Source organism: Eubalaena glacialis, chromosome 19 (assembly GCF_028564815.1).
Source record: "Eubalaena glacialis isolate mEubGla1 chromosome 19, mEubGla1.1.hap2.+ XY, whole genome shotgun sequence".
Classification (NCBI taxonomy): Eukaryota; Metazoa; Chordata; class Mammalia; order Artiodactyla; family Balaenidae; genus Eubalaena; species Eubalaena glacialis.
The window spans coordinates 12,371,091-12,384,085 of NC_083734.1; the positions used below are offsets into that span (position 1 = coordinate 12,371,091).

General features: G+C 58.5%; 1 protein-coding gene across 2 annotated transcripts in view; it reads right to left on the reverse strand.

The window, feature by feature from the left end:
* Positions 1 to 12,995, reverse strand: part of SPNS2 (SPNS lysolipid transporter 2, sphingosine-1-phosphate) — a 34,139-nt gene that overhangs the window by 17,471 nt on the left and 3,673 nt on the right. For both annotated transcript variants that reach the window (XM_061176309.1, XM_061176308.1), the window contains exon 2: positions 2,598 to 2,663. In XM_061176309.1, the coding sequence (XP_061032292.1) occupies positions 2,598 to 2,663 (66 nt within the window). The remainder of the gene's footprint in view (positions 1 to 2,597; positions 2,664 to 12,995) is intronic.

The following is a 12,995-nucleotide window of genomic DNA, read 5'->3' on the forward strand; positions in this document are numbered from 1 at the left end:
ACTCCGCTCAGAATATAAACCCTAGGTTGGTCACTGAGGCCTCAGGGAGGGAGGTTCTCGGGCCTCCCTTCTAACAGGAGGGTCCTGCGGGGAGAGCCACGGGGGCTGCCCAGCTCTGCCTTCAGAACCTGAGTCTCTGTCGAAGCGGGAGGATATTGCCAGGCTGGCCAAAGTGAGGAGGGAGCAAGGCCAGAAGGAGACTCAGTCCCAAAGCAAAGGCGCTGTCTGGTTTCAGTCTGAGCTGGCTCTTCCTCTGTCCCCACTCTCCCCCTGCCCCCACCTCCCAATCCTGACACTTCCTCCTGATGCTACGAACCCCAGCCCTGAGTTGGTCCCGAGGGGAAACAGCAGGGGCAGGCCCAGGCTGAACTCTCAGCCACCCCACGCGCCCCCCCAACCCTGTCTCCTGGCCCAGCAGCTCCTGGTGCCCACAAATAAGCAGGCACCCCAGCTGTCAGCCCCGGCCCTTTGATCTGGGCAAGCAGCAACACCTGGCTCTGACCTTATCAGGGAAGAGCCAGGTGCCTGTGGCCGAGGCCAATTAGGTGACTTGCCTGGTAGCCCATTGAGTCACATCCTGGTCTACCCGACCTGGCTTCTTGGCTCAGTTGGCCAGAGAGGCACGGACACTCTGGGGAGCCATCCCAGCTGTGCCCAGGGTAGGTGGTAGGGTGAGGGCCACAGAGTAATGACTAGAGGGTCTCGGAGAGTGCTGGGAACTCTCACCATGGCCCAGAGGCACCCACCCCGAGAACACTGAGATGCCAGACACTCAGGCGCCTGGGATAAGCCTCACCAATCCAGCGGCCATCTGTGCCCCCATCCCGAGCCAAGAGGACCTCATACACAGAAGTCCCAATGCCAGGCCTGCTACTCTCTCACCATGAGACCTTAAACAAGTCATTTCCCCTCTCTTGACCTCTGTCCTTCCATCTGGAAAGTGAAGCTGACCAAAGGGGGCTTGTAGGAGGAAGACTCAAACAAGATGATGCTGTGGATGATTTATTCCCCTCCGGCCAGGTCGCCAGGGATAAGAAGGACACAGCCTGGGACATAATTGAGGCAGTGCTATGACCCTCGCAGCCCTCCCATCCGCTCCCTGGGCAGCTGCACTGGCCCTGACCTCGATCAGTGGGAGTTGAATGGAGGAGGCCAGAGCAGATCAGTCAGCAACGCCAAGAGCAGGAGGGGGATGAGGCTCGGGCTGGGTCCCCAGTGACTCAGGGGCCACGGAGGAGGGGGATGGGCAGCTAGGCTCCCTCCTGCACTTCCCTCCCCAGCTCGGCAGCCTGATCCCTCCCACACTCCCATCTGGCTTGAACTCTGTCTCTCCAGCTGTAAGTGCTGGTCACTGCATTGCACGGAACCCAGGAGGCTGGAGGAACCTGTCCCAGGCCCCAGGGCAGGATGACTTGCTCTGACCTAGCCAGGGAGGCCAAGCAAGGGGGGCGAGGGGTGGGGGAGGAGCCAGCAGAGGGGCTTGGGCTCACATCCAGGGTGGAGGTGATGTCTGCGGGGGCAGGGACCTGGGCGCCCTTAGGAGGAGCTGGACGGCACAGCCTTGCCCTAGTCCTAGCTCGGTTAATTCTCACGTATTCGGGCTGAACCCTGGAGCTTTCATCTCCCCTCTCTGAGCCCCAGAGGCCCCATCTGGGAAATGAGGATGGGCACTGAGCCTAGCTGAATGGCTGTGGCTCAAGGAGGCCTTGGAGGCCTGGCACGGGTGCGTGGTGGAATGCCACCCAGACAGGTCAGGCAGGTTCCTGGACAGAGCCAGCCTCTCTGCCCCTCCCTCCCAGGAGAGCCCGGGAGGGGACGGGGTTCCCAGGGTGGAATGCAGACCATGCACCTTCGCAGCCACATCTAACTGGGCCTCACAGCCAGATGGACTCCAGGACCAAGGGGAAATCAGGGCCAAGGGAGCTGGCCAAACAGCAAGGTCAGGGCCGAGTCAGAACCAGCCCTGGGATGTAATACTGGCTCTGAGTCTCTGCCCAGGCCTGAGGGTCCTGCAGAGGGCACAGCCGGCAGGGCCACAGCCAGTGGAGGGCCAGGAGCTCAGGTCCTACAGGACTACATAGCAGGCAGGGCAGCCACAAGGTTGACATGGACCCTGGAGGGAGGGGCAGAGGCTGGAATAACTGCTTAATCACCTGCCGTGCTGCCCTGGCCCAGGGGGGCTCGGGCCCTGCCTCCCCACCAGTCCCAAGGCTGGGCCCCGGGGGGTGAGGCGCCGAGAACCTCAAGCCCAGGTCTAGTCCGGGACCCAGGTTCTCAGGCTCCTGCCCTGGGTTTTCGAGAGGCTCTGGGGCTGACCAGCTGGAGTTTCCTGTTTTGGCATCTGAGAGGCGATTCCCAGGTTGCCTGCATTCCTGTATCTCACCCACAGCCCCTCAGGGCAGGTGTTATTTGCTTTGTTTCACAAGAATAGAAGCAGAGGCTCGGGGAAGTGGTGCCTTTTGTGAGTGGCAATGGTGGGATTTGGACACAAAACTCACGCTCTTTCCAGAGAGTCAGGACCAGGGAAGAGACAGGCAGGGAATCCCCACCAGGTATTAGAAAGCGGGAGGGGGGCCAGGGCGGGAGGTGGGCCTCACCTGACTGCAGCAAGCCGGCGCCTCGGTCCTTGACCCCAAAGTGCTGCTGGATGTCCAGAAGGACACCTGGGAGGAGAAGACAGAGGGTGCTTACTGGCGACGCCTGACGCCTGGGTGCCTCCATTCGCACACCCCACCTAGGTGACCCTCAGCCCCAGCCCAGCCCTCTTTCCACCTTGCAGGGCCCAGCCTGGCCCCATCTAGAGAACCCCACCCTGCCAAGTTTAGCCAGGCCACTAGAAACCTTGGAGGCCAAGCTTCTACCCTGAGGTGCTCACACTGGGGATAGGACCACATCCCCTCACTCGGCCAGTGTGGGGTCCAATGCACAGACAGGTGAGGCTCCTCCATGGTTACTCGGCCCGGCGGGGCAGCCAAGCCTCCTACCAGCCTGGGCCTCTTGCCCATCTGCAGCTCAGCCCCAGACTAAGTGCTGGGACCCCAGACGTGGACCCTGCCGTCAGGGGAGACCACAAAGCCCACAGCCCGGAGGGTGGGTGGGCAGCCACTGAAAGCTGCCGGAGAAGCCCCCTGGCCAAGGAGAGGGCGGAGAGGGCTCACAGGCAACACAACACCCGCTCACCTGCACGTGTGCACAAACACGTGCTCCCCCAGCTGTCCTCAGGAGAATAACCAGGACTCCCAATTTTCTGATGCAGGAGCCCAGGGGCAGAGGGAAGCAGGCGGGGCCCCGGGCCTGCTTTCCTGGGGGAAGGGGAGCCCTTGAGGCCACGTCTGCCCTTCTCCCAACTCCCAGCCACCTCTGCACTCTCGCTCTCGTTAGGGCTTTTTACATCAAAGGGGGGCGGCAACCAGAACAACTAGAAACGATCGACAGCTGTGGACAGACCGAGTCGTGGTTGTATAGAGGCCAGCAACTGCCCAGCCCCCTCTGACCTCGTGCAGCCCTCAACCAGGGCTCCCGGGTAAGCCCAACCCCCAGCCCCACAGCTCCCAGGGCCCCTGCCTCAGCTTATCTGAGGACAGCAGGAGGCTGGGCCACAGGCCAGAGTCCCCCTGACCACTGCACATCTGCACTGAGAAGGAAGAGGGGAGAAAGGAGACAGGGCCTGTCTCAGGAGCTCCCCACGCAGGGGACAGAGGAAGGGACCAGGACCCTGCCTTCGGGGGACTCCCAGAACTATTCGACACGATGATGATGATGTCAGCATTTAAAATGATGATGGTTCGTATTATTGAGCATTAAGTGTTTCATTAGTTTAACCCTCACACAACCCTATGAGGCTGGTACTGTCATCTCACTGGATAGATGAGGAAACTGAGGCACAGAAGGGTAAGCCACATGTTCAAAGTCACACAACAGGGAAATGGGTGAAAGTGGAATCTCCAAACACTGTACGAGGGTCCCGTCCAGTGGCTGGGGCTGGGGAAGAAGCCACTGTCCCCCCACCCAAGACCCAGGCATGGGATGCTGAGGGATTTCCTGTTCTAGCAGCCTGACAGCCAAGAGCAGCTGGTCTCCTCCTTGTTAATACCCAGAGTGGATTCACCATAATTACCCATAATGAAGAGGCTGTGTGAGACCCAGCTAATGACTTAATAACCAGGGCGGGCTGTGACTTTACCTTGAAGGCGGAAACCAGGGGCCGGTCCTGGGCCTGCGGATGGCAGGTCCACCAAGTGGGATCTCCGAGGTGCCCCGACCCGGCCTCAGAGGCCCTGAGTTCGATCAGGCCCTGTGGGTGGCATGGCTAGGCCCGACCTTGGGGAGCCACCCACACTCACCTCCCGGCCTCACAGCCCACTCCTAGTCCTGAGCCAGGGCCTCTGTAGCCTCCTGATCCGATCACATCCCTCTCTTGCAGAATCACCGTCACCTGTGGCTCCCCTGCCTTCAGCAGGCCGTGGGGCTGCAGGTTCAGCCCCGCCAACCCCACCCTCCAGCCTCACTTCTCAGGACACCACCCCACACCCCGCACCCCACACCCTAGCCACCCCAAACTACTCATGGGCCCCTGACTACACACGCTCCCTCTTCTTACCCTGGTGCAATTTTGTTGGCTGAGCTAATTCTCGCCATACCTTCAAGACTAGTTTAGATGCCTCCTCTTCTGGGAAGTCTTCCGTAATTTCTCTCCCTCCCACCACCCTCCATAAGCTAGTTGCCCCCACTCTCCCCTGTCCATCCTTGTTTTAACACTTGTCACACTAGGATTAGTTTGTTCTACAGAGAAGACACAGAGGGACACGGATATAAGCTCCTTGGACCCACTGTGGCCGGGAGCAAAGAGCCACTAGTTACTGGTTCCTGCTAAGTTCCAGGTACTATGTGAGGCTCTACAGAGGGTATTTCTATCCCTGCTACCCAGGCTTATCTATGACTATCATCCCCATTTTACATATGAGGAAACTGAGGCTCCAAGAAATGAAATAACTTGTCATACAGCACATAAGATGTCAGGGTGAGATTTGAAACCGGGTCTATTATCAAAAACCAAAGCTTGTTTTTCTGCCACACAGCCTCTGCGTGGTTCACTCTTGCCCCCCAGCCCGGGGCCGGCACACAGCCAGCCCCCAGTGACTGTTTCTGCCGTGGATGCATAGGTGGATGGGCGGGGGCCTGCCTCACCCCCCACTAGATCATGAGCCCCCTGAGAGCTGGGACCGTGGCAAGTCATCTCCAGAACCCAGGACAGAGACCACCACAATTTAGGCATTGGGTAGACGGAAGGATGGATAGAGTCAGGAGATGGTAGGAGGGTAAAACTCCCCCTGGGCCCTGCACTGTGGGTCCCCACCCACGGCCATATCAAAATGGTCATGATAAAGGCGGCATGTGTCCACAGCAAATCAAAACACTCTTGCTTCCTCCCCAAGGCACATCCTAGCCATCTGACTGGATGCACTCCCCCACCCATGACTTTAAGGTCCAGCATTTGCCTCTGCCTCCAGGAAGCCTTCCTTTCTTCTTTTTTTTAAGATTTTTTTTTTTTTGATGTGGACCATTTTCAAAGTCTTCATTGAACTTGCTACAACACTGCCTCTGCTCCATACTTTGGTTCCTTGGCCCTGAAGCATGTGGGATCCCAGCTCCCTGACCAGGCATCCAACCCAAACCCCCTGCATTGGAAGGCGAAGTCCCAACCACTGGACCGCCAGGGAAGTCCCAGGAAGCCTTCCTTGACTTCCTCTACTGAACAGAGTTCCTCGTAAGGGGGAGGAATATTTCACCATATCCAGATGGGCATCCAGGGTCCCTGGGAACTCCTGAGCAGTCTAGACCCCAAGGCACAGGCAGCTTTGGCTGTCCCCACCCCAGTACCCCCCAGCAACCCAGTCTTGGGTCCAAGGTCTGAGTTCCAGGCAGAAGGCCAGAGAAACCCTTCCAGGGAACAGGGCCTCGTACAGGCCGTAAGACCCTAGGTCAGGCCCTGCCTGAGCCTTTCTCGGTTGTTTTCCCTCTTCAAGGCCTGCAAAGGGCCACGGCTGCAGGCGGGTGAGATCCCACCGGCCACTGGCACGGGAAGCGTGTGTCACAGCAGCCCGGACTGTTGTCTCAGATTTTCCTCTGGGCTCCAGGCAGGCTTGGACCCACACACCCCCTCCCTTCTTCACCACAGCCTTATTTTTAGCCTCTTTCCTGGAGGCTGAGGTTTAGTGGGTCACAGGACGGGCCTCACGCCCAGCAGCAGCCTCCTCCAGCTCAGACCAAGCCCACTCCACCAGCCCCACCAGCCCCACCAGCCCGGGGCGGGCAAGGTGGGGCTCCCACCACACCCGCAGCCCCCCTCTGTCCCATGGCCACAGCTCCCGATCCAGGCCTCTCCAGGCAGTCACCCCAAATCCACAGCCACAATCATCCTCTGCCCACAGGGTCCTCCTCCCTGAGCCAAGAAAACATTCTGGAAAAGCAGGAGCACCTGAATTTTCTTACCCATTGCCCCTAATTACACCCCTCTCAAGCCTCCAAGGGGCTCGCCTCTTGTCCAAGGCCAACTGCCCCTCCTGCCTCCCGGGAAGCTGGCCCAGGTCAGCCGCTGGCTTGAGCTGTGCTGTCAGCATCTCCCTCACTCCTGTCTCCTGCACATCAGCGCACAAATGTGCTCACCCCTCTCTCATCCTGGTGGTAAAAACAGTCCGGCCTCATCCCCCCTGCCAGCCGCTCTTTCTTCTCTCCCCCTTTCCCAGCTGAAGGTCTTTTTTTTTTTTTTTTAGTTCCCTGACCGGGGATTGAACCCAGGCCATGGCAGTGAAAGCACCGAGTCCTAACCACTGGACCGCCTGGGAATTCCCACAGCTGAAGTTCTTAAAAGAGTTCTCACCCCTCCCCAACTCGATGTCCTCATCTTCATCCCCCCCTGAAGCCAATTGCCTTCTGGTGGCTCAACCCCACAGGCTCTATCATCTCTCAGCATCCCAGCCACCTGCACCCCGATTCCACGGCTCCACCACCTACCTGGTCCACTCCCCAGACCAGACACCTGGGAGTCGGCCATGACACCCCCCTCGCCTCCCATGAATGGGCCCCAACGATTCTCTCTCTCCTTCACCAACTGCCTCCTCCCTGGACTCCCTGCCTCCAGCCTCTACTAGCCCATCCAGCATCCCTCCTGCAGCCTGATCACACAAGCACTTAACAACTTCCTATTAAGTCCTGGGCTGGGGTTTCAGAGACCACAAGACAATCTACTCAAGGAGCTAAGGCCGTGGCACAGTGGTTGTCAACTCTGGCTAGGGCCCAGAGTCACCCATACTATTGCTAACAACAACAATAATATGGGTGTTAACGTGTACTGAGTGCTTACTACGTGCCAGACACTCTTCTGAGAGTGTAACCAAATTAGGTCATTGAGGGTGGCTGCCCAGTAGAGCTTAGTGGCTCCCTATTGCCACCCAAATTAAGCCCAGACTTCTTCTAGCATTTGAGGCCTCCATGCTCCAGGTCTGCACAATCACCCTGTCTAGAAGCCAGAGCCAGGAATCTATTAACACACTGCCCAGGTGATTGGAAACCACTGGCCTGGCTGGTCTGAAGCCCCTGTGACTCACATATCATGGCCCACAGGCCTCCAAGCCTTGACTACAGCCGTGCCCTCTTCCTGGACTGTTCATCTCCACCTGCTAAGATCCACCTCATCCAGGGCCCAGATCCAAGGTCATGTCTATCAGGGTGCGCCCCCCAACTCCCTCCTTTGGGGCTCTTGTTGAGGAGGTGCCTGTAACTTTGAAGGCACCCGCAGAGCTGCATGGAACCTGGCCCGACTCACCCATCTGGCTGGTCACAGATGCAGTGATCCCCCATCACTGCTGGTCCTTCAATAGCCCCTAGAGGAGCCAGGTCCAGAACCCAACCTGCTGACATCACAGAGTCCTCAAAAAGGCCAAGGTGTAAGAGGAAACCCACACTGACCTCAGGACCCCCCAGTTCAGACCAGCCTCAGATGCAAGGTTGGGACATGATCCTGAGGTCTCTTTCTGCCTTGTCATCCAGGGCAGGCCACCTGGCGCTCACGTTCACTCCCCAGACACAGTCGTCATCACCCCATGTCTACCCTACCTCTCTCAGAGCAGCAGGCAGCATAGCTGAATTTCCAAGAGCATGGGCTCCAGAGCCAGACCATCGGGGTTCAAATCCTGGCTTCTCCACCTTCCCTGCTTTGTGACCTTAGGCAAGTTACTTAAACTCTCTGTGCCAGTTTCCTCTTCTGTAACAAGGATTAATTTTAAGATCTGCTTTATATGGTTGTTGTGAGGTTTAAATGGGTTGATCCATGTAAAATGCTTAGAATGGTACCTGGCACATAGTAGGTAGTCAATAAATGTTACAAACGTTATCATAGGTCATCAAGATCATCATGGGGCAAGAGCCCCGGCTGTGACCAGTTCCCAGAGAATGGGCATTCCCACTTCAGTGTTCTTTTCTCCCACATGGGGGCAGATGGCTGGAAAGACAGAGCCTAGGGATCTGAAGGGATGGGTGATGCCTGCCATTGGCTGGTCCTTCTTGGAGGGACCCTGGTTCCCCTGTGGAGGCCTCAGGGCTGGCTCACTCTGGAAGTCTCACCCCTGCTCCAGTGCAGGGCCGCAACTCCCACCCTGGTAATTATAGGGGCCTGAGGGCCTGGCTCTGCTGACCTGGCTCTGAATGGCTAAGGCTGGGAAACCACAGCCTGGCCCCGCCAGCACCCACCCCCTCCTTCCCGAGCCTAAGGGGGACGGGCCAAGGCAGTTCCTCAGCCAGAGACCCGGGCTGTCAAGCACACTCACTTCTACCTGCCCCAGAGCTTCCACAGGGCAAGACCCTCCCCCCGTCCCCCAGGGACAAACTGAGTGACCTACAGGAGCATCTGGCCCCTATTCTGAGCCTCAGGTTGCCCATCTGAGAGTGACCCAGGATCCCTATACATCCCTACTGGGTCCATTCTAAATCTTAATCGTGTTTGTTCTACATGTGCTAACCCGCCTACCCCCATGCCTGCCTACAGATCTGGGTCATCTGTCAGGACAGCTTAGTGGTCATCTCTGCAGGGACCATGAGGATGGGACCCCTGGCCCACAGCCTCAGCCCCTCAGGGAGGCCCCACCCCCTCCCTAGAAGACTTAAACTCCAGACTTGTCCCCATAAAGAGCACCCCATAGCACCCTTCCCTACCCAGAGCCCTGCCCACAGACCCCCCAGCCCGAGGCGAGCAGAACCACCCCCAGAGCTCAGAGAGCCCTCCCTCCCCATCCCCCCACCCCCATTCCCACCAAGCCTCTCTGCCCAGAGTGGGCGGGGACAGGCAGTGGGGCCTCTGGCCTGTGGTTCTGGTCTATCATTTGGGGCCAGCTTTCCTGGAACCAGACTCGGCCTTAGCAATTTGGGGGCTTTGCAGGGCCACTCCTTTCCCATCTAAGCCTCGCCGGCCCTGTTCTGGCTCAAGGACTCCCGAGACCAACAGGGGCCGCGGACAAGGTGGCCACACCCTTATCATGACCCATGGAGGGTGTGGCCTGTGTGGCCACAGACCCGGGATAAGTCCAGGGTATGGGGGGAGAGAGGGTGGGGAGAGATAAGAGACCTCAGAACGGCGTGGCTCAAGCCCACGAACCCTCAGCCTTCTCCCTGTGTGCTGCTCCAGTGGCCCAGGCGACCAGCGACTCCCGCCCCCGCTTCTCAGATGGAAAATTGAGATTCAGAAGGCGAAGGAAACAGGCCACAGAGCCAGGCAGGAGCCAGGCCGAGCAGACCCCTAAGCGCCCCGACCTGGCCTGTGCTCCCCACCGCACCCCAAAAAGCACCAGAAAAGTGGTTGCAGCCAGCCCCCTCTCAACATCCACACTAACCGCCCTCACCTGGGTGCTAGAAACAGTGTGTGACCAAGTAACACGCTCCCTCCCCAGGCACGGCCCTTTACAGTTTACAAAGCATAATGGTGCTCCTTGCTGCCTGGGACCCCATTTGCAAGTCCATGCTGGGCAGTGAAGGGACCGTGAAGACCCCACGGAGCTACCAGGCTGTGAGGGTAGACCCCAGCAAGGTGTCTATGGAGGCAGAGAACTGAGGGCAAGGCAGGAGGCTGGGACCCCACCCCTAGCCTCCAAGCTCTGGCTAGTGCATCAGTCCTGCTTCTTTCTTGCTCTAATATAAATGCTTCTGCCCTCCGCCGTATCTTACCTAGGGCTCCTTTCACCAACCACTCCCAACTACCAAGAGAGGGCCAGGCCCAGAGCAGAAAAGCATTCTGCTTCACCCCACCTCGCAGTGTGACCTGGGACCAGCCCTTGGCCTCCAGTGCCCTACCTGCAGAAGAGACCAGACAAAGCCACCACAGTGCCCTCCTGCATGTACAGGAGCCATTCTGCCCAGCATGGGGCCAGGAAGCCCCATTGTCAGGGCTGTGGGCTGGGCAGACAGGGACCACATGGATCTCTGCCCCCCCTTCCTTCTCAGAGACATGAGGCCTCCAGCTCATTGTGTGCCCTAGTCAGGACAAAAGGGCAGCGCCGGCCACCACGAGAGAAGCCCCAGCCTCGGCTACAGGGGCCTGGTCCTTGTCCAGGGTCGTTCAAACCTACCAACGTCCCTTCAGCCCAGAAGGATGGGCTTTGGGGACAGGCAGGGCTGGGTCAACTCAACTCTGCCACTCAGTCAGCCCACAAGAGCCAAGCCCGTGCCAGCCCCCCACACATACTGGGGACACAGAGATGACCAGGCTCAGCCCACGTGAGGCTGAAGGGAGACAGCCACCCTATATGGGGGTAGGTGCCGTGATGGAGGTGGACAGAGTGAGGGGGATGTGGGGAAGACTACCTGGAAGAAGGGCAGAGACACCACGGAGACCTGGCAGCAAAAACTAAGGTTGGCCGCTGCAGCATCTAGGGAACAGTCCTGGGTTGTCCTGGAAAAGGGAGGTACAGGCAGAGCCGAGCTCCAGAAGACAAGAGTCCCTGAGACCAAGTCATGTGCCCCATACTACCCTTGGGAGCAAGACCTTGACCACAGAAAAAGAGGAACGAAATCATCTATTGTGGATTCACGGCTCAGAGAGGGTCAGGATCTGCCTCAGGTCACCCAGCAATTCTGATAAAGCCAGGAGTAGGAAGCTCAGCCCAGGAGACTGTCAGGGCCCAACCAGGAGCCCAGCCCCAGGGGCCTGGGGATCAAGACAGTGTCCTCTTTGCCTCCTTTGCTCTCATCCCCCTTCTACCCTCAGGATTTCAGGCCCCCACACCCAGGCAGAAACAAAGCCACTTCCTGTCTGGGGAAGGGACGCGGAACTCCTCCTCTCTGAGCAGCCTCACTCTCAGACCAGGCTGCACCCTGCAGCCTGCAGCCTTCCTGCCACATTCACAAAGGGAAAACTAAGGCACAGGCTGGGCCAGTCACTGGCCCTGAGTCCCAAATCAAGGCAGTGAGTTTCAAAGCACTTCTCTGACAGGTCAACGGCACAGCAGAAATGCTGTTAGAACCAGCCAGAAAGTGGCCAAGGAGGAAAAAGGAGCAAGGAAATGGGCTGCTGGCGGTTAGTCACTGGGGCACTGGCATTCCAGGCCAGCCCAGCGGTGCACCTGGACGCTGACCCACCAGACAGGCATTCTGGAATGTGGCCCTGGGACACCCCGCCCTGCAGACCTTACGTAGTGCTGACTTGGTGGTGGCCAGGGCAGGGCCACTCAAAGGGACAAAGCCACCTGAGGGGGCAGGGCGGGAGTGGTGTTGATATCCTTATCAACAAAGATAGACACAGAGCTTAGGGACTGACCTGGCTTCTACACACTCAGGTGACTCTGTAAAAGGCCCTGAGCCTCTGTTTCCCCAACTGTCAGCTCTGGACAGCCTCAACCAAGCAGACAGAAAAAGAGCTAAAAGCCCGGGCCTGGCAGCTCCTCCTGCGCGGAGGCCAGGTGTTTGGGGAAGCCCCCAGTCCCTGCCAGGCCTGTGTTCCAGGCTGGGTCCCTGCACTCCTCTCTCCTTCTGGGTTTGTGTTAGTGAGTGGTTGCCATGGATACCGGTCTCAGCTTCTTTGGCAGAAAAGGACTCCCCCAGGGCAGGGCTCTGCTTCTCCTCACCAGCCCCTGCTCCGCCCAATTTCAAGTGCCTGGTCTGCCAGGGGGCTGGATCAAAGGGAAAGAAACTAGGTCTCACGAAGAGAACAGGTGTCCCAGAGAAGTTGGGGGAGGATCTCAGCTTTCAAATAGTTATTCTCCAAATGTGAACAGGGCCTGCCCAGCTCCCTCTTGCTGGGCCTGGTCCCAGGAGCAGAATGCTGCCACCTACGCCCTCAGCTCCGCTTCCATTTCACAGATGCAAGAATGGGAGCCCGGAGCACAGGCAGCTCCGGCACCAGGATGGAGAGCTGGTAAGAGGAGACTCAGCACCCTCGCCTGAGAGGCTCCTTCCTTCTCCTGACCTGGCAGCCAGGAGTGGGCTCCGAATGGAGAGTGGGTGGCTGCCAGGCTCGTAGGGGCCATGCGAGCAGGAGCCACGTGCCCCTGGGGAGCTCAAACTGCTGCTGTTAAACTGAGCTGAAGCTCATCTGCCCAGAGGGCTTCTGCCCTGGCCAGCAGAGTCTTCGAGTTTCCAGGTCAGAAGCAGGGGGTATGCTCTGTCCTCCCCCTGAGAGAAGACCACACTGGAGGGTTCTGGTCCTGCTCCGTCCCGCCATGTGACCTTGGATAAGTTCCAGCATTCTCCCGGTGTCAGTGTCCTCATCCACCCGAGGAGGTAGGGGCAAGGGTTGAGAGGCAGTTTCCGGGCTACCTCACTTTCATCCAACTGAAACAATGCTCAGTAAGGAAAGCAAGAGCGGGAACCTGGCCCTTCTCACCTGCTTCTGAGGCCTGCTGCCCTCAGGGGGTTCTCATGGGGAGGAGGTGGAGAAGGAGGAGGAGGAGGAGGGGGAGAAGGAGGAGGAGGAGGAGAACGAGGAGGAGGAGAGGCCATAATTAGCCAGA